The following is a 21,754-nucleotide window of genomic DNA, read 5'->3' on the forward strand; positions in this document are numbered from 1 at the left end:
ATTTATCCACTAATTGTTATAATTTTTTTATGTTTTTTAACCATTTTAGCAAGTGTGATGTTGCCGTTTAATAATTTTTTATCATGTTATCTTATGTATCTAGATTGTGTGTTATTGTCTATACTTTGTATATTCCATGTATATGGTGGCCTTGAGCTGGTTTTTTATTTGGACATCTCTGTTGCAGAATGGTTGAGAGGCATGTTGGTTAATGTCAGAGGACATCATTATTAACAGTATGGCAAGCATCTTATGGTTTCTGGACTCAAGTTCGTCCATAGAGAGTATCTGTAGAAGTTACAGCAATCAGGAGGGAATCGTAATCTTGATTTTCCAGTGACACAGCTTACAGTTTGAATGAATTCCAATTTGTGATGCTAAGGAATATTTATGGATCTTCAGTGCGTCTTGAGCAATATTTGAGGTAATGACATGAATTTTCTCTGGGTTTTCTTAATTATGATAGATTCGTCTACATAACTTCGGCAGCAATTGATTAGGCGCTGGAGACTGTTTGACTCAGATATTGTGTGGAGAACTAGAAATATGAAGTGCCAGTTTATATAGCTTCAAGAAGAGTTTCCGATATTTTAATCTTCTCAAACACTTTCTCGCACCTACAAAACAGTGGAGACTGATAATTTAGTTCAGCAGTTCAATCAGGATTTGAGTGATGGCTTTAAATCCAAACTGGGTGTCTGATGTGGATTGAAAACCAGGGTTAGAGGTGTGATTTATAATTGAGTAAATTTGGATTGGGCCTCTTATATCAATTGGTGTGGTACGTACAGTTGGCAAAGTGAAACAATATGTTATCAGTGTAGTTACTTACTTCCCATTAGGAGTCATGGTCGTGTATCCAGTTCTCAGGATTTATAGATTTAGTATCAGTCAAAAGTAGATGGTAATCCCCAGGTTTTAATTTTCTAAACTTTGCCTCTGCTCTTAGTTGTTTTTCATTTAATTAACCATGCCTCAAAGCTGGTTTAACTGGGTCCTTGCATGTCTGATTAATATTGTAGTGTGGACTACGTATTCGATACGTATTTTTTTAATTACTGGTTGTGTCATGCATATTTCTGTAGGGTATTTTCCCTTAAGTCAGGTAGTATTATTGACTACCAAGAAACTGTGAGCTTAGATGGTTGAGAGGAAAGGGTGAAAACTGGGATTCAAGTGAGTGCTTGAAGTAAATTTGTCTTATCAGTATAATTTTAGTTATGTGTTATAAATGTAAAACTATGCCTTAGACTTTGATTGGATGGTAGTTAAAGTTGGGATATTCAGCTGGCCTAGTTGAAGTAATTGAAGTGAATAACTAGTTAAAAATCAGAAACCAAATAGTAAACTTAACTGGCCTTTTTTAAAACAGACATAAATAGATTACAAACTCTCAGTTTCAACTACACTTGAGGAATTGGTAGTGCTGCAGTAATTACAAGATTAGTATGGCGAACTTTGGGGATCAGTCATTGCCTTGTTTGCTGGTCTATGGATGAAAATTGGGAAACAGTACCGTATTTATCTGTGGGTTGGTAAAAGTTGTTTGTAATTGTGGCATGTCAGCAATCGGTTGGGTGTAGTATTTTTTTTAGTTTAAGCTGACTATGCATATCAAGTTTAAATTGAAGGGTTGATTGATGTTCCTTCAAAAGGAAATTTGAGGTTACATGGAAGCATTGCAAAAAGCAGATTTGTTATAAAAAAAAAAAAAAAAAAAAAAAAAAAAAACCTTTCACTTCATGACAGCCTATGTGGTAGGTGTCATTTCCAGATAGTCCACAGAAGTCTCCTTTTCCACCTATCTGAGTTTACATCCATCTCCATGCACCTCTGTTGGTGAAAACTGTATAATCCCTCTCTGTTGGTCAGTCAACAACCACCAGAATTCTTGACTAAAAAATATTATGAACCTCCAAAACCTTGTGACATAAAAGGCCCTGTGAAATTGTGGGTCTTCCAACTTGTCTGGGTGGTGTGAAGATATGTCCAAACTATCTTAATATCTCCTCTACATATGGAACTTGTGTAATTTCCCAAATGGTATTTCTCCTCTTATCCTATCCTCTGACTCTTAGTATTCTTCTGAAAACTTATTCTTGAATTGACAAAATATTTGATATAGGTTGTGTCATTAATTATGATTACTTTCATGTGCAGTTTCAGTCTATTTGATTTCCAAATCTTATTTTGCATACCCTCTATTTAATATCTTTTTAGTTTCACTAAATTTTAATCTCGAAAACAGTATATTTGATGCCTTTATTCTTAAGCATTTGAGACTCTGCCACAATCTTTTTGCTATGTAGTTATGAATTTCATCCCTCTGTGCACGGACTCTCCCTATTATTTTTTTTTTAATTTATCATAAGTCCCTTCACTTGAGATTTATAATGCAATCGTTTGCGAGTTCTTAAATTTTGTAGCATTTTGCTAATTCAATCAGCATCATCTGGGTAATCTAAACATTGGCAAATGTCTTTCTTATCAATAAATGCCATTGGAAGGAGAGTGCTAAGATTCATACACTGCTGCTCAGTATGTCACATCACAAATATTTAATGTTCAACTTATTTTCTAAAGCCAGCTTATTCTTTAAGCATATCTGTTTTTTCTCTGAAATGTTAAAAATGACCAAGCTGAATATTTTCAACACAACCAATGTAAGTGTTGTGCTTGTAGAGCACATCCAGTTACATCATCTTTCTTTGGTGTTTTTGCTGATTCTCAATTACCAGGCATGAGGCTTTGTTTACAATTTTCCATTTCATAACCCCTGACTTCATTTGTTAATAAAGGTAATTTTCAGGTTCTGCTATATCAGTTAAATGAATGTCCATTTTTATAAATTTATTACAATATTTGCTGAAAAAAACCTCGACTTCGTCTCTTAATAAATCCAGGTAATTTTTAGCTTCTGCTATATTAGTTATATGATTGTAGCACATTCCCTTTGGGCTCAGTTGCTGTCTTTTACCTTTCTAGGTATTTTTTCAAAGATCAGGCAATGAGCTCCTAAAAGACATGCAGAACCTTCCACAGTTATTGGCAATTGTCAGGCTATAAGGTTGATTTCTTTGCTCATTTCTGCAGTTTACCTATTCCTGTGCAAGTTCCTAAACATCTGTCAAGGGAAGGCATTTAGTCTCTTCAACCTGTAATTCTCCAAAGCACACTTAAATTATTGAAACGCTATGCCAACCTTGTAAGAATTGCTGCATTTCTTGTTAGTGTACAAACTAGCTAACCTTAATATTTGTAAACTGCATGCTCACTTCCATTAAGGGAAGAAGGCCACTTCAGTATAAGGCATGCAATATTAAAAAACTGTCAATGATTGCTGGAAACTACTGTATCAGAAGGTAAAACCTTAATATCATAGCAGTTTAACCAGACCACTTTGCTCAGAAACTGATTATTGCTTAGGTAGGAAAGTTATCTACAAAAATAATTTAAACATGATTTTTGTGGTAAAACGTAAAGGTCAGTTATTTAAAATTTTAATTTAAAACATTTATTACAAATTTTATAACATTTTATCACATATACAATATTTTTGCTGTCAATATGAAAGTCACTGAGACTGGGCTTATTATTATACTAAGATAAACCTGTTGCTTTTCCTAGTTTCGATGGAAATAACACCTAACAGTCTTTCAGATTTACAGCAACCTAGTTATAGTAGAACATTTGATAGAAGTCATGTCTAAGAAACATTCCATACTGTGACATGAAGTAAATGTATGGCACTTTCAAGTAGACAAAATATTTTTATATAATTGTTTAGAGAAGGTACAGTTTTCTGACTAAAGTTACAGTATGAAGTCTTAACTTTAAAATGGATAACACAAATGATAACAAAAGCATAATACAGTTCAAAGAATATTCGAAATAACAAAGGGAGCAATGCACTGAACAAGGAAAATTGTTTTGTAAGACCATTTACTGGGCTTATTGATTAGAATACGATTTAACAAAAGATGCATGTTGTATGGTGCTAAAACTGAAAAGTTTGTCACAGTGATGTGTTGTTTGATCACTGAATGTTTTATATAGTTTTACTATGAATTAATTACCATTGTGCACTCTTATTAATCTGAATGTTTTTACTGTCTTGCCATGAGCAAGTCCAGTAAACATACTGGTCTAAGGAGGAGGTTTGGAAAGTGAACCAACGTTGCAACATTTATCCTCCTCATTGTATGAATAGTGTTTAATATTTTCCAAAATACTATATTATGAACAATCTTTTAAGACAAGATGTAAAATTATAATAATATTAGCACTACAAGCAGAATAAAGAAAAGTAGCAGCATATTTTTATTAGTACTATCCCTATTTTCAACAAAATCTATTAATACAAAATAATGATTATATGAAGAAGGGGAGATACCCCAGAAAAATTTAGTTAGAATAAAAAATGGCAATGCTTCATGACAGTTGCAGGCTTCCAAACACTGTCTTCTTATATGTTTGACCAACTATAAATTCTAAATTAATTTTCTTGTTCTAGAGACGAAGAAATACTATCAAGTCTTAATACCTTTTGGCTTCTTAAACTAATTGGTATAGAGTGAATATGACAAAAATTTAAGTAATTTGTATTTTTTCTGAGGTCTTTACATAGGGGATTTACTTTCAGCATAAAACAAGGTGGATACTGGTTGTTGGCTACCAATGGAAGGGGAGGAATATTGAGGACAATAAAGCTGAAGATAACCAACAGATCTGTTCATTGTCAGTCCCTCTATCCCCTTGCTAGAGAGAGGGTAGGAGTTAGATTAGACAGGATATGTACTCTGCCATCTAGAATACCTGCATGCACACCTGTCCAGCATGTGACAGTTTGCTAACCATCCCTTAGAAGCATACACACAACCAAACTGAAATATGACTAGATGAACTCTTTTCATTGGCTGCACCTCTGATGGTGAGTAGTCTTTCTCCAGTTACAATGTATTCTTCCACCCAAATTCTTTAGAAGGGTAAGAAGATAGAAAAACTGTGACACAGCAAATGATGACGAAAAGGGCAAGGGAGGCAAAGGAATTTCATCCAGGAAAGCTTCCTGGTGCTTCTTGCCCTTCAAAACAGGAATGAAAGGAGGGGAGGGAGCGTAAAATTGGCTGGGGGAACCTGGCCCCCCCCACAAAAAAAAAAAAAAAATAATAATCAAAATAAAAAAATAAGAGAGAAAAAACAACTACAGGTCCTGGCAACAACTCATTGAGATCAGAAACTCTGTCAAAAGGTCCTGCAAACATCAACCTCCACTTCTTCCTCGTGTCAAGAGGGGGAGATCCATGCTGGTTGGCAAGCAAAGGTCTCATACGATGGTTATGAAACCACCACTGTCCTGATATCTCTCAATTTCTATATCTGAAAGACTAAAACATTACAACATTCTAGGTAATTTTATAGTCAAAAGCAAAACTGCTTGTTAAGAGAGAAAACACTTCAGAACAAAACAGAAATAGATGTAGAATTAGGATGTTTGATAAAACGAGATTGAAATTTCAAAAAAATTTAATGGTTGGTATGCGAGAGCCAGGTCTCTCTCCTTGGGTTTGTAATAGAAAAAAAGATATAACAGAATTAAAAAGAACTAACACCAAGGCTAAGACCAAGCTGGGTTTGCATTATATCAACAAGGCAAAACCAAGAGAGAGAATTAAGAAAAAGGCTCATAGGTTAAAACAAGTTGAAGACAACTCCGTAGCATAGCTGTGTTGGAAAACTACGAAGCAAGAAAGAGCGAAAATAACAAAATGTAACATAATACATATAGCTTGTTGCATTATTTCAAAATAGGCAAAATATATCATTTTTTATTCTAGCTAAATTTTTTTTAAGTCAACAGCAGGCAGAAGAAGACATATCTGCCTCAGATGCAGCCTAAAAGTAAAGTGAATGCCTACCAACTGGATGTGGGGATGGATTCCTCCCCTTCTGTTGGTAGCCAACTACCAATGTCCAACTTGTTTTAAGTTAAACAGCTGGTTCCAGCTTGCACTGAAAGCAAATCCAGTATGTAAAGACCAATGGTTTGCATATTAGAACAATTAGTAATTTATGGTTCTTTAAATTCACTCAATATTGGTGTTTTACATATAACCCAGACACCTTTCTGAATTGTCTCACAAACATTGTTTCATGAACTGTCATGAAAGAGCTTTACATATTTTAGTAGTTACATTTAGTCAAATCTTGTGATAGCAAATTCTATTCTATAAATTTAACCAGATAACAAATAGTTTTCCATTGTTGCAACTAATGAGACTTTTATATAATGAATGTAAGCTTAATATGCAATGGCAAGTCAGACTAGACTACATATTCAAGATTGTGAGTAATTGTCACTTTAGTTTGCTTTTTGTGCAAGTAGTCATTTTATGCAGTTTCAAAACCATATGGTTTTGTAAGAATTCATGCTTTGTTACAATAATGATGCTTACCAAAGTTTGTGATGGAGAGTATTTAAACTAAAAAAAAAAAAACTGTGAAAAACATTTTAAGAAGTAAAATTAGGTGAGCAATTGCTTTATTTTACAAAGTACTTACTATTTACAGTATTTACAATTTAAAAATTTGTTATATATGTATATCTAGTTCTTTATGGAACCACAAATATAATTAACAGATACAAACACTGAACTGTTTATGCACTGATTCCTTTGATATTTTAAATAAGGCTTGAACACCTCTTATGTATAAAGGATAAATGGCAAAGAATCATTTTCATAAAATGTTAAAATCACTATAATGATTGCACTCGATAGGCATATTTATACACACACAAAATCACCATTCATTCCTTTTTATTACTCCACTGTAGCACAACAAAGCAGCCTATTATAAATTCAGAATCATAAAATCACTGAATTTACTAGTTACACAGCAACATATGTATACTGTAGAATACTTAAAAACTACTACATTCCGTGCAAAAGCACAATTTCTCAGAGAAAATTATATAGGATGAATATACCTTTACCTCAAAATTCACAAGTACCACACATCACTTCTCAGAAGGAATAAATATCACAATAACACTGCAGGATCTTCAAAGCAGCAATTATAATAATACTAGTTCAACTTGGCTGTCAAGTTCATTTACAGGGTGTAAAAAAAAAAAAATCTAAAACAACTCTGACTAACCACTTTAGAAATGTCCAGATGCCTAGCTTAGTATTGCATAAACTACAAATATGGACATAATGTACAACAGTAAAACCTGTGAGATTAATATGTACAAGTAAACTAGTTTGCTAGAAATGGTCCCAAAAATTATCAAATTTCCTTGGGGATAACTAAAGAATCCAGTATCGCTCATTTCCTAACACTGAAAATATATACATGGTTTTGTATTGTCATTCACCAATGATGATGTATGGCAAACACTGCCTTGCAAGGCTTCTCGAGAGGCAGTTTTGGAATACATCAGTATACTGTATATAAACAAGTACAGTCGACCCCCGCTGTTCGTGGACTCACGATTCACAGATTCACCTATTTGTGGATTTTTCTATGGACCATAGTTACCCATTAGTATTTGCTGAATATTTGCCTATTCATGGTATTTTTTACAGAAATATTCATAAATAACTGTATTTTCATTATAATTTTCATGACAAAATGTACTTTTTGTGATACAACTATTAAAATACTCAGGTATAAGCATTTTTTTTTTTTTTTTGTGTGTGTTTTAACTACAAAAATTGGCAGCTCTTAAGCATTTTTGGGGGTTTTAAGTATTTGCAGATTTTAGCTATTTGTGGGGGGTCTGGCACTCATCCCCCAGAATACAAAGGGTCTACTGCAGTTTCTATAACTGGAACACAGTAATTCAGCTACATTATTTAAACAATTTAACAGTAGTATTAGTATGCACATAAATAATAACAGTTGGAGTAGGCTCCCCATCAAACAAAAATCATTGATGCATTTACCATTATTTCCTAGCTTATGCCAAAGTTTAATCATAGTTCTGTCAGAGTAAATTTACATACTATTTTATACAGTAAAAGCTTTTATCCACAAGTTTTGAGACCTCCATTCTCTGACTATAGTTAACCTTCTGGAAAAATTATTAAGTGAAATTTGTTGTTACAATGAGATATACGTATGTGGGAGACCAAATATTTTCCTTATAGTATTAACAATCTTTAGACAGATTGTGGTTACAATGATATATATGTGGGCAACCAAATATTTTGCTTAGAGTATTAACAATCTTTAGACAGATTAAGAGTGAATCCAAGAAACATATGCAGTTATGAAAAAAAGTAAACTACAGTGTATGAAACATGGAATTTAAATACCCTTATAAAAAAGCTATGGAATTAGATATGATTGGTTACAAACCTTTCCAAGGCATGGAGTTCATTTTGCTGTATGCAGGTACAACTGATTTTCAAATCTTAAACAGTTTGTAAGACTCACATAACCACTTTTTAATATGTGATGATCACTGAATGATAAAAAGAGTGAACTCTAATTAATCAAACCAAATCAAAAAGTTATGATGTACTAAAACACCAAAGATATCATGACAAACTTAGTGACCACCTGAATTCTACATTTTAATATATGTATTAAAAATATGAATATCATAGTAAAATGAAATATATTACTATATTAAAATTAAATTAAACTCTGTACTACTAATAAGAGTTTAAATACTGCTAGTAATTAAATTTTCTCTTAAATGCATGAAAAATATAAGAAAAGGGACACTGTAATTATTATGATACTGCCCTTATCCCATGACCACAAATTTACCAACCTTTAACATTCAAGACTACGGCACATTACAGATATGTTAATTTTTTCAAATACAAAGTTTTGTCTTTGGAAAATCTCAATGGTCATGTTTCATACGAATTATGATTTCTAACTTTAGCAGAAAAATGTTTCTTACTAGTATGCCTTAGAATTTTTTTTCTCAAAAAAATTATTTTTTTTATAAAAATATGACAGCCACTTACAAAGTAAATGCTGCAAAGTAAGTAATAAAACTCTAGTGAGATAAACAAATTCCCATACCTGTCATCGAAGAAGGGTAAAATCATATGGATGGAACAAAACATTTTTTTGTAAATGGGTTTTGTTACATGTGTCAAGACAGGATATCTATCAGGCTGTAAGAACACAGAATTTTCTTGAAGAGGAAAAGGGCTGCTTAATGTCATCCAAAAACTTCAAACATATGTTAGCTCTAAGGATCTGCAAACTTGGAGCAAACTACTTGACCCACATTGGCGTTTTAATATGTGCAAGCGTAATGTCCTAGATACACATGGGAGAACAAGATACTCTTGTTCAGCATTTAGTTCAACATGATAACCGAGATAAAATTCTCAACTCTAACAGGGCCCAAACTGTCTTTAATCATGTTTTGGAAATTATCTTCAATTGCTTCATTTTCTTTCTGATATTATCTGCCTTCATAATGCCTGCTTAATTGCTTGTCACAGTGCTTTTGTCAACTACATTCCCAAGATATAAATATATGATTTAACATTTCCCATCTCACTTGGTATTTCTTGTATGCTGTTATGTAGTCGATCCTCAACTTGCACACAATTAACTTTAGTGAAATTTGAAGAGATAATGTAGTATACAGTACTTGAAAAATATTTTGGGAAAAAATTCCTAGGACAAAACCTCTGGAAAACTGAGGGCCAATTGTAAACTTTTGCGTTATTATACCCGTCAACAAAACAAGGGAATCAAATGTTGATAACTAATCATTTCTGAGGAACCACGCTGTCTGCAAATTACAGAAACTTCAGAAAAGATTGCTGTATTAAATGTTAAAAGTTTGATGGTTAATAAAAACTGGAACACCAGACTAAATGGCAGATATCAAAATTTGAAACAGTTCAGAGGCAGGACACTAATTATTAAATCCAGTGAGAGAAATCAGTAATACATGGTGGGAAGATGCTCTTCTTATATGAGAAACCTTACATGATAATTATAATGAGTAAATCAAGTGAGAGAGATCAGTAATACATGATGGGAAGATGCTCTTAAATGAGAAACCTTAACATGACCAAATTGACTAGAACTAAAAATTTATTGCGAGTGACTTATTCTCTTTGTTTTGTTTTTAATTTGTGAATCTTCATTGTACGTACTTAGAAAATCATTGCATATATAATCTCCATAGTAGCATAGCACATGTGGGTTTTGAAATAACTAGCTGACCACACCCGGACAATAGCAAACTAACAGGAGTTTTACTTCCTAAAGACTACTCCAGTTTGTAAATGCAGTCCAAAGGGCATAGTAATACTTACTATTAACAAATAAACCATCTAAAAATTAAATGAACATTATTAACACTGACGCAAGTACCCGAATTAAAACAAAATTCAACACTTCTATGTATATGCTGCATTGGCTGGAGTTGAACTCTCAACCTTTACGGTTACATAACCAAGATCCATTTATCAAACCTGATCAAGCAAAGTTGTGAACTTCATGTCACACCAATGAAAATTACTGTAATATGTACATACAGTAGTTGATTATGTACCTATATATGTGCCCAAAGCTGTAGTAGTACTTGATTTCTATGCAAAAAAATTAAATAAATAAAAAAAAAAATTTTTAAATATAAAATAAATAACTGCAGTCAATCTCTTGTCACATAAACAACCTCAGCCAATCTATAAATCCCAAAATTTTAAAATCATCTATTAGGATTTTAGCCAAAAGCACAAAAGCTTGGAATTAGTTTGAATGTGTTGACTGCATTTGAATTTCAGGTTTTTTCCTCGTTTTGGGTTTTCCCACCACTCGCTCTTTAAAAGTATGTGCTGTGCCCCTGTTAATCTTTATTTATTTACTTTGTTTCCTTTACATAAAACTTTTGCACATCTAAGAAAGTTTCTTCTCAGTTAATACATAAATGCTACACTTAACCAGAAACAAGCCCTAATTAAATGTTAAAGATTTATCCTCCTAACATGGAAAATTTTGTACTTTCAAATTTAAATACGTAAAGCCTTCTTTGCAATGCAAACTCTCCATTCAACTGTACTAGATGGGACTGCATACTGTGCATATTATTAATGGTAAAGACATCATAACCTATGAGAACTATGGAAACAGATAGTGCTCTTAACTACATGGTTCTTCTTACGTATCGAAAAAAAAATCACAACAACCTTATTTCTTCTAACTCAGAATAACAAATTTACATTTATAGCTTACTCCCAATGACAAAAAAAAAAAAAAAAAAAAATTAGCAAATCCAAAAGTACAGGACAAAGAGTCACCAATCCACAAATACAGATAAGTTAGTTTCCTTTATAATGTGTCCTAATACTAAAAGCTAGCAGTGCTTATGTATTCTTTGGGTCAAACTGTCAGAGAACATGAGAATCGTATATGTATTTGTGAACTAACAGACATGAATATTGATAATAAAAATGTTGTATACACAAAAGCATGAGACAAGAGACTATACTTTATGGTTGTTAGATGCCAACTACGTATTAGGAATACACAGACTGTAACAAAAACAAAACACTAGCCATAATGATTTTTTGTAGCTACAATTGCAAAAGAAAAAAATGCTTGATGCAAATATACCAATTAGCTTCATCAAAAAGAATATAACTGCATTTGTGGATTCAGAATAAAGGAAAGAATATAAGGAACTTGAAAACATTCTAAGGAAATTAGACTACACTATCACACTATATCCCAAATATGTAATTCTTATATAAAATTAACTAAAACTTTAAAATGTGAAAAATATAAAAATGTACTTACACTTAAATTCATTTTATATAAAAGATTAATTACTGTGTGGTCTTATTTTCTCCTTCAGTTCCTTTTACAACTTGACTTATAGTTGCCTTGGTTGAAACTTCAGGAATTTTGCTGCTTTTGGCTTCTAAGATTTGTAAAGATTTGCTCTGTCTGATTGCTGCTTCTTTCTTTTCATATTCCTCCAGTACCTGCAGAGCAAATCATCCTTATATAAGGCACCAAAGTAACTTTCTGCTGAACAAACAAGAGGCTATCTAAAAAAATAATATAAATTTTCAATCAATAGAGTATAAATAATAACTAACAAAAAGGCCTAAACGCTTAACTCTTTTAAAGCTTGTAATATGACAAGTTTTTAAAATTAATTTGTATTTTTCATAGCTAACAAACCTGAGGTCTTAACAATAGGATATTTTCCAAGCGCAGCTGGTAAACTGGTTAACACAATCAGAGATTGTGGGCAAGAAATCTGTGAGATCTGGCAATGCCTGCGCATACGAGGTGAAAGCTGGTCAACGACCGTGCACAACCCCGTGATATTCAGTCTTTTCCCAACCCAGGAACAAAATTGAAAAAGTAAGAGAGGGGCGGCTCGAAGTGGGCCGTATACATCAAGACCTCAAGTTTGTTATCTATGAAAAATACAAATTGATTTTAAAATTTTGTCATTTGTTCATATGCAGAACAAACCTTCTGTCTTAACAATAAGATAGACTTATACTTGGAGGGAGGTATATACATCCTAAACTGGCTGGAAGTTAACCCACCTGACCACCTCCCAGAATGAAACGAGTTCCAAAGGAGGTGGACGAATGCCCGTGAGAAGATAGATTAACTGATATATATAACTCAAGTCATCTGGGTTGCAATACACTGATATAGGAGCAGATTCATGGCATTTAGGGAACTCAAGAAAATTCTGATTGTTCAATAACAAACCATATAAACACAGAAGTCTGTTATTACTCCTGACCCTGCCTTGCTAGAGAGCGGAGCATTTGCTACTGAATAGAAGGTTTTATTATTCTTAAAATATATTCAGCAAACAAACTATCAGTATGACTACCGTACTCACCTGTATCAGACCAGTCCAGCATATGACGTGTCTATTCCTCAACCTGCCTGAAGGAAGAAGAATGGAAAAAGAGAAAGAAAGAGACCATGCCACTCACTTATTCTCTCTTCCACACAATCACCTTAGGTAAGATACAAAACTGCTCTTGTCCCAGTCAAGGACAATGGAAGAGCTACAAAACTTGTTGGGCAGCCACCACAGGGCCTAGGGAAAACGTATCCATAGACCTGTGGACAACATCTCTTAAATAAAGAGGTGAACACGGACTGGCGTACCTAACAAGGAGATCTCCCAGGATGAGATGTCTACACCTCTCAGGCGTAACACCAAGAGCAGAAACCAAAACTCCTTTCTCATCCCTGAGGAAGATAAAAAAAAATCTGCTTTGCATTGAACAGAGGTTTTGAGTGAAGAGAAACCCCGTTGACTACACCAACCACAGTAGATTGCCCATTTCCCTTGGTAGACTGCAGAAGAGGACTTCCTGAGATGGTTGGACATGTCTTGCTGTCTCCTAAGAAAACCATCTTGCTCGGAGGAGATACTTGATAGTCTCCATCTGTGAAGAGACAGGGATTCTACCGACTGGTGACTCTTTGACGTGAGGCTGGCAAAGCAGCTGCCACCACGGAGGAATCTCTCCTGGGACCTCTGACAGCAGAAAAAGGAGGTCCGGAAACCATCCTGTCTGGGGCCACAGAGGAGCCACTAATGTCATCCTGAGGTTGTGAGACCTCATCACCCAGTTCAGCACTTGGATCAGGCAAAATGGAGGGAAGGTATACACCTCTAGGTTGTTCCAAGGGTGTTGGAAGACATCCTCCACCAGGGCTAGAGGATCTGGGACCAACGAACAATAAACTTTAGTTTCCTGTTGTAGCTAGTTGCAAAGAGGTCTAATATAGGCCTCCCCCAAACCTGAAAAAGCCTGTCTGCCATGATTTGATGTAGAGACCACTCCATGCCCAGGATCTGGTTCTGATGGCTCAACTTGTCGGCGACCACATTCCTTTTGCCTGGGATGTACCTTGCTGAGAGTTCCACAGAGTTCTTGATCGCCCACTTGTGTAACTTGACTGTCAATGAATGGAGCTGGTGAGACACGAGACCCCCCTTGTTTGTGTGCACATAGGCAACCACCGTGGTGTCCAACATCAGAACCACTGAATGACCCTTTACCTCCCCCAAAACTCCTTCAGACCCAGAAAAGCTGCCTTCAATTCCAAAACATTGATGTGCAGCAGCGTCTCTTCCATACTCCAAATGAGTCCAGTACGTTTTGGCGCTCGTTATTTTGGTGCGAGCCCATTTGGGGCAGCTTGAAAATTTTCTGACCTGAAGCTACGCACAGGAAAATCTATGCAGAACTTGGAATGAACCACCCAGTTATATGGAAATTCATCGATGGCATAAATAAAATTCAGAAAGGACGCGATTCTTATTATGACCAACTAATGGCTGGGAATCCTCCTGCTTGAAAACGCTTAAAATACATTAAGACTGATGAACGCATTTTAACTATAGTACAGCAGTTTGATTCACGGGAACCACTGGAATACTTACGTGGTTTGGCATATAACTATGAAATGCATTAACATGTTGGTGAAAATATTTCATTTTATTTCATTTTTGTAGCATTTTAATACTGTATTGCTGAAAATAAATAGAACTTCTTTATTTTTATGTTATTTTTGACCCATGCAATATATATAAACACGCACATGTATATATATATATACAGTATATTATTATATTATATATTTAATATATTATATATTATTATATTATATATATAATATAATATATATATATATATTTAATACATGGATATAATTATTATATATCTATATATATATATATATATATATATAATATGAAATAAAATGAAATATTTTCACCAACATATTAATGCATTTCATAGTTATATGCCAAACCACGTAAGTGGTTCCCGTGAATCAAACTCGTTTTCGAGCAGGAGGATTTCCCAGCCATTAGTTGTTCATAATAAGAATCGCGTCCTTTCTGAATTTTCTTTATACCATCGAAGAATTTCCATATAACTGGGTGGTTCATTTCAAGTTCTGCATAGATTTTCCTGTGCGTAGCTTCAGCATGATTGTTTGTCTTGTCCTCACCTAATATCGTTCGACTATACATATTCCACATTTGCGTAGGGAAAAGTGGTGAACGTCGGCCATTTCCCCTCCTCAGAGGTCTTCCTACATAATTATCTTTGACCCAGTTCATTAACGGCTGGAGTTCATCAGGTAAATATTGCGCCAAAGCATCGATGTAAACATCCATGTGAGAAATAGGTACAAAAGATAAAGCAACGATCATTTTGGCTTTTACTGAGAAGTCAGGGTCATTATTATACAAATGTTGGAGCCCAAGTTGTTTCAGGTGCTTATGAATATTATGTGCAAAATGGAAGAAGCAGCCTTTCAACTCCACACCCGGAAAACATTCTGTCATTACAGAAAAAGCTGCTTGTTCATAATCACAATAAATGCCCTTTGGTTGCAACTCTGCAGACATCTCGGTTATCATTAGAAAAATTTTCACGTATGTTGTTCGACGCTTATTAGGTAATAGGGCGTAAAGTATAGGGAGAACTCTTTCTTGCCATAATTACATAAACCTGTGCAAATAACGGAGGAGACATCTTAAACATGCCATCGGCGTACCACACATCAGAATCACGTAAAATATTTACCCAGGTCTTTCTACCAAATATTAAAATTCTGTCATGTTCATCTCTGCTATCTCCAAGCAAAAAGTCTTCAAATTGACCACCGTGCATAAGGTAAAGTTTGTACTCGTCCGGTATTACTAATTCACTTAAACTGAGAGGGTTTGCAGGCGCAGAATATATTTGATTTCGCTTTCGTCATACAATTTTTTTCATGGCATCTGAAGTGGGCAATGCTGCCAGAGCAGCTTGAGAGCTATTTTCAATGGAAACATTAACAACTGATGACAGCACTTCAAAAGTTTCCTCTGCTTTACGTTTTATGCTTGTTTTAATTTCGGCAACTTCCACATTTACTGCCGACGCACCATGTGAATGTCCATTTACTTCTTTCACTACTTCCTGGTTCTTAGTATGAATACGCCCTTTACACTAATTTTTTGATTCACACCTCCAAAACTTGAGAGAAGGATTGTTTTTGCTACATTTGTCAAACACATATATATATCCGTTGTGTGAAAATTTTGGCTTGCTTCTATTACTTAAGATTTTTTCGGCCATTTAAGGTATGGGCTGTACAAGAAACTAAAGAAAAGCGTTTTCCAATATAAAAAGACTTGAATATCGTAACAACTAGTTTACTATTACAATTCTCAAATCAGACAACCCTTTGGTGTAATGAGATGATCACTAAATGAGACACTGGTAAAATTATATGATAACTAAACAAGACTTGAATATCGTAATAACTGGTTTAATACGTATTACAATTCTCAAATCAGACGAGCCTTTGGTGTAATGAGGTGATCACTAAACGAGACACAAATTTGCGGATGGTCCTTAAGTTTGTTTCTTGGCGCCAAAACAATGAGTGCCAAACTGTCGACCGCCAAAATGGCGGCGCCAAATCGTCAGCGCCAAAGAGTTGCCGCCAAATCGTCCTGTTCCGCTCCAAACACCTGACGCGATGAGGTCCCCTAGATGAGCGCCCCAACATGTGAGAGAGGTATCCGAAATCAGAAGGAAGTTTGTAGGGAGAGAGTTCAGAGGGACATCTACTTAAAGATTTTGATCGTTCAACCACCAACGAAGGTCTTTCCTCACCTCTATGGACAAAGGAACTCTCTGAAGAGGGGAATCTCCTGCCAGGGACCAGAAGTCTTTCAGTTTCCACCGTAGGGATCGAAGATGAAGATGACCATGAGGGACCAGCTTCTTGAGGGAAGAGAAAAGCCCCAGAACCTGCCACTGGTCAGGCGGTTGTTCTGGGTGTGAAAGGAAATTGCGTGCTACCACCCACAACTTCTCCAACCTCTGATCTGAAGGAAACACCCTCGACGCTGCTGTATCTATCACTACAATGCCAAGCTCCGAACAAAACCGAAGTAGACGATCTCTGTCTTGCAACGGCTTCTTCCTAGAGCTCACTAAGACCAGCCACTCGTCAAGGTATCTCAAAAGGCAAATCCCTTGAGCATGAGCCCATGTCAAGACCAGGGGGAAGACCCTTGTGAACACTTGAGGGGACGTGGTTAACCCGATGCAAAGGACCTTGAACTGGAATATTTTCTCTCCGAGAGTGAAGGGAAGAAACTTTCTGGATGAAGGATGAATAGGTATCTGGAAGTAAGCGTCCTTCAGGTCTATTGACAGCAAAAAATCGTTGTCCCTCATTGCAGCCTACACCGTCCGCGGCATCTCCATCTTGAACCTTGTCTTCCTGACAAGATGATTCAAGGTGGAAAGACCGATTACCGGCCTCCAGTCACCCGTCGCCTTTGGTGCCAGGAAAATGTGACTGTAAAACCCTCAAGAAGCCAGCATTACTTCCTCTATCGCACCCTTGTCCAGCATCTCCAACACTTCCCCCCTAAGAGCTAAGAACTTCGGAGAATTGTAAGGGTATATCTGACCGAGCAATGGACTGTCCGAGAGAGGGGGAGAGAAGTCGCATGGTAAAAGATATCCCACCCGCAGAACATCTACTACCCACTTCTCCACTCCATAATCTTGCTATTTGGCCCACTAGCTGGCCAGGCATCCCCCTACCCATGGCAAAGGAGAGGAAGAGGCAGCCACACTACTGATGACCACCTCTGCCCCTTCCTCTTGATCCCTTCCCAGGTTTGTAGGGATGGGATTGAAAGGGACGCTGCTTATCTGACAGCCTGAGAGGAGGATTGAGGGACCCTAGCCGAAGCAGAACCTATAGGAGACTTTGACAAGCGAAGATCTTACCTGTTTCTAAGGGGGAGGAGGAGGGGGACGATGGAAACGTGCCTCCGACTTTGGAACTGCTTGGTGGACCAACCTATCCTTGGTATCAGCCCCTCACTGATCAATCGAATTTTCTAACACCGTCCTAGGGAACAGGAATTGAGAATCCAGAAGATCCCCATTTCGAAGTGCCGACAAGGACTCAGAATCCATCGAGCCCGCCACCTTTGACAAAGCTCTCCTAGCTAGCAGAAAGTTAGCCCATAAATTAGCACTAAAGTGGGTCAGGGAGGAGTACGCCTTAACCCCAGACTGCAACAGCCTAGCGAGGGAAGATGAACTCACTAATCCCTCTGCTGACCTATCAGAAGCGATCCTGGCTATCGCTGTTGACCCTAAGTCTAGCCACAAGACCGTCTGAAAAATGGAAGCAGCTGTAGACTCCATAGCCAAGGCTTCCTGAGATGACCAAGAAGGACCTTCCAACCTAACCTGCTCTGAGGTTAAACCAGGCCAGAGACGAATCACGTCAAGGTTTAGGTGACGAGGCATCAGATGAACCGAATTGGTTGAATGATACTTCCTATGCTGTGTGAGAGGAGGAGGAAGAAACTTGGCAACCCTTTCGAACACAGAGAGCCATCCCAGTCCGACACCAAAGCGTTCACATGCTGTTAAGATGGACTGGGCATGGCCCGACAGAGGAAGCTCAAAAGAAGACTCAGGGTCATGACTGGCACCCAGCAAGGCTTCCAGACATGTAGGAGTGATTGAAAACTGAGCCTGCGTTCTACATTCGAGATTGTTGAATCCACAAATGAGGTCAACAACCTTCGAAAAGGAAGACAAAACTCTTGACTGTCTCCCCACTCCTGCTCCGGTAAAGGAGACCGACAATGCGAAGAAGCAGGTTTAGCAGACAATTTGCCAGAGGGTCTAGCCTTCTGGATATCAAAGGCAAGGGAGACACCTCTAACACTTTGAGAACCAGTTACCGAAGGCTGTTGATTGTCCACCAACAAACCAGAGACCGATCCATGCTCAAACCTCATCCAGATTCGTGTGAAGAAGCAGGTACACCACCAGTGAGACAATCACATTCACGTATGTCAGGTGAAGCATGTACACATTCATGTGAGGAACAGCGTATACGGCTGTGCGACGATATGAGTATACGTCCATTAGGCATCGATTGAGCCCAGTCCCGAGACACAGGAATGAACGAAGCGAGCTTCTTGGAGGTGAACAATTCTTAGGATCAAGACTTCTACCACGTGACCGAAGAAACCGTCCTTGGACCACGTCTTTGTCGATTGAAGAATCCTTAACCCATTCCCACCCAGGACGTATAGTACTACATCACTTGACAGCCAGCAAGAAATTCCAGGACATAGCGTAATACATCCCTCCAATCTCTCTTTTGTAATTAGAGCTGGTGTGTTGGATTGTGTATTTGAAGACTTCTCGTTGCTGGGATAAGCTCTCTCATCATCCTTTGTCAAACATAAGCTCCACCCAATAGCCAATCAGAGCAAATTGGGCGAAGGACTAAGGCATCTCATGACATTTCAGTGATGTAATTGAGACGTCACCATATTCCACCAATGGGAGCTCAGTATTTCAATCTTTCCAGTCTTTTTCCTTTCTTTATCACTCAAGCAGACATGTCGACTCGCATATAGACGATAGTGTGACTGCAGAATTCATTTGATTAGCGTTGCAGTTGCTTCTTTATCAATTTCAGCTCATATTTTTTACAGTCATGGGGGATTCTGGAGATTCCTTAGATGAAATATTTGGACCAGGGGAATCTGATGATGAAAGTGAGACATCAGATAGTGTGCAATCAGTAAGTGATTGCGAATTATTTGACGATATCGAGCCCAGTCACAGAAGAAGGTTGGCGGTTGTTGTCCGACATCTTTAATGATTCTTGGCCAGATCCTGGTCCTTCCCTCAGTGATCGCAGTCACGCAGTGGATGCTTATTTGTCTCAGGATGATTTTCCTTCACCTGACGTGGCATTTGAATATTTTATGGATCACGAAATGATGGATACCTTGTTCTTGGATAAATGAAAGGGCAGATAAGTACAAAGAAGATTTTCCTGAAAAGAAAACTCTTCACGGACTGATATGAAAACCAGTACACACGTGAACTGCATGTTTTTTTTTCATTACTCATACTGATGGGAGTGGACAAAAAACCTGACATGCATATGTACTGGTCACGTGATCCTTTAACTGGAGGACCACCAGTGCTGTAAGGAGGTTATGAGTAGAAATAGGTTTTTGTCCATTCTAAAATTTTTGAGATTTTTATCCACTGCTCAAGTGACACAAGACCCACACACAAGGATTGAACCTTTTTTATCTTTATTGCGGCAGCATTCACAATCTCTCATGCGACCATCAAGACACATTGCTGTTGATGAAGCTCTTGTATTATGGAAGGGATGTCTTGGCTTTAGACAGTTCATCAAAATCAAGAGAGCCCGTTTTGGAATAAAAGTACAGTGGTACCTCGAGATACGAAAGGCTCAACTTACGAAAAACTCGAGATATGAAAGCTGACACGAAAAATTTTACTGCTCTACATACGAAAAGTTTTCAAGATACGAAAGGTTTCTTAAAGTCCGAGATTTGCCCGATAACAATTTTGAAACTCGCGCCGTGCGCCACCATCTTAGTTCTAGTAGACTTGCCACCATCCTCCTGATGCTAGCCAAGCCATGAGATCCTTCTCTCCTATTGGACAGCATCCCTCCAATCATGCATCTTACGTGGTGGTGTGCCTTCGCTCGGCCACTTTGCACCCGAAGCTTTATCGTACACATGCGGCATTCGTTTGGTCCAACGATTTCATTTAGCATCGTAAATTCGTTAGTGATTTCGTTGTGCTACTTTATCGTGTTGTGAGAACCTAATTAGTATACATACTACATACGTAACTTAATTACGTACAGTACATATAGTCATGAGTCCCAAGAAAGTTGCCGAAGTTCACAGAAAGAAGAAAATGTTTTCTATGGAGACAAAGATGGAGATAATAAAAAAGTATGAAGCTGGCTTGCGGTTGAGTATGATCGCTAAGGAATACGGCTGAAATCCGTCGACAATAGGCACCATCCTTAAGCAGAAGGAAGCCATCAAAGCAGCTACACCTTCCAAGGGCGTGACTATTTTGTCCAACAAGAGGAGCCATGTGCATAATGAAATGGAAAGGCTGCTTCTTGTATGGATCAAGGACAAAGAAATCGATGGCGATACGATAACCGAGACGGCAATCTGCCAGAAGGCCAGCGCTATTTTCGGCGATTTGATTGCCCAAGCCAAAGACGACGGCGGAGAGGGGACATCAACGGCAACCCCAGAGTTCAAGGCTTCTCATGGGTGGTTCGAAAAATTCCGTAAATGGACTGGCATCCATTTGGTGGTGAAGAAATTGAAATTACGTAAAGTATAAAAAAGTAAAAAGAAATGTAAAAATAAAAAAAAGACAAAATAAATTTTATTTTACGTTTTTTGTAAAGTTAAGTGTTACAGTTTTGTTAATGTGTTTTGTAATGTTTAGTTTGTTTTTCTGATATTTTTTTATGTGTTTCGTAAAGTTAAGTGTATGTATCTGCCGTTTGTCCTCCTCCTCCTCTGCCGCCACTTTTGGAGATAGCCTCACTTGAAAGGTAAGCTTCCACATTTTACGTTAAAGTAATAATATTTCTTGTACACTAATATACACTTTATTTACAGGTTTTGCATTTTTATTCTTAATTTCGGTAATGAATGGTCCTAATTGTTGTAGTATTTCATTGTTTATAGGTCAATTTAGCTTTATTATGAAATTTACTGGGGTGTTTTTGGAGGGCTTGGAACGGATTAACCATTTTACATGTAAAATGTGGTCCAAGATACGAAAAACTCATGATACGAAAGGCGCCTCGGAACGGATTAATTTCGTATCTCGAGGTACTACTGTATTTGTAC

The 21,754-nt window shown here is 36.9% G+C and overlaps 1 protein-coding gene and 1 long non-coding RNA gene across 9 annotated transcripts in view; one reads left to right on the top strand and one right to left on the bottom strand.

Annotated features, from left to right (window-relative positions):
- Nucleotides 1-4,306, top strand: part of LOC135197917 (uncharacterized) — a 323,650-nt gene extending 319,344 nt beyond the window's left edge. For all 4 annotated transcript variants that reach the window (XR_010310681.1, XR_010310680.1, XR_010310678.1 and 1 more), the window contains exon 5: nucleotides 188-4,306. This is a non-coding gene — a long non-coding RNA (uncharacterized LOC135197917). The remainder of the gene's footprint in view (nucleotides 1-187) is intronic.
- LOC135197915 (glycoprotein-N-acetylgalactosamine 3-beta-galactosyltransferase 1-like) overlaps nucleotides 3,499-21,754 on the bottom strand; it is a 497,298-nt gene continuing 479,042 nt past the window's right edge. For 4 of the 5 annotated variants that reach the window (XM_064225155.1, XM_064225157.1, XM_064225156.1 and 1 more), the window contains one exon: nucleotides 3,499-11,975. In XM_064225155.1, coding sequence (XP_064081225.1) covers nucleotides 11,817-11,975 — 159 coding nt within the window. In that variant the 3' untranslated portion in view covers nucleotides 3,499-11,816. The remainder of the gene's footprint in view (nucleotides 11,976-21,754) is intronic. The other variant, XM_064225154.1, reaches the window with a different exon arrangement.

This window comes from Macrobrachium nipponense, chromosome 21 (genome assembly GCF_015104395.2).
Source record: "Macrobrachium nipponense isolate FS-2020 chromosome 21, ASM1510439v2, whole genome shotgun sequence".
Lineage (NCBI taxonomy): Eukaryota > Metazoa > Arthropoda > Malacostraca > Decapoda > Palaemonidae > Macrobrachium > Macrobrachium nipponense.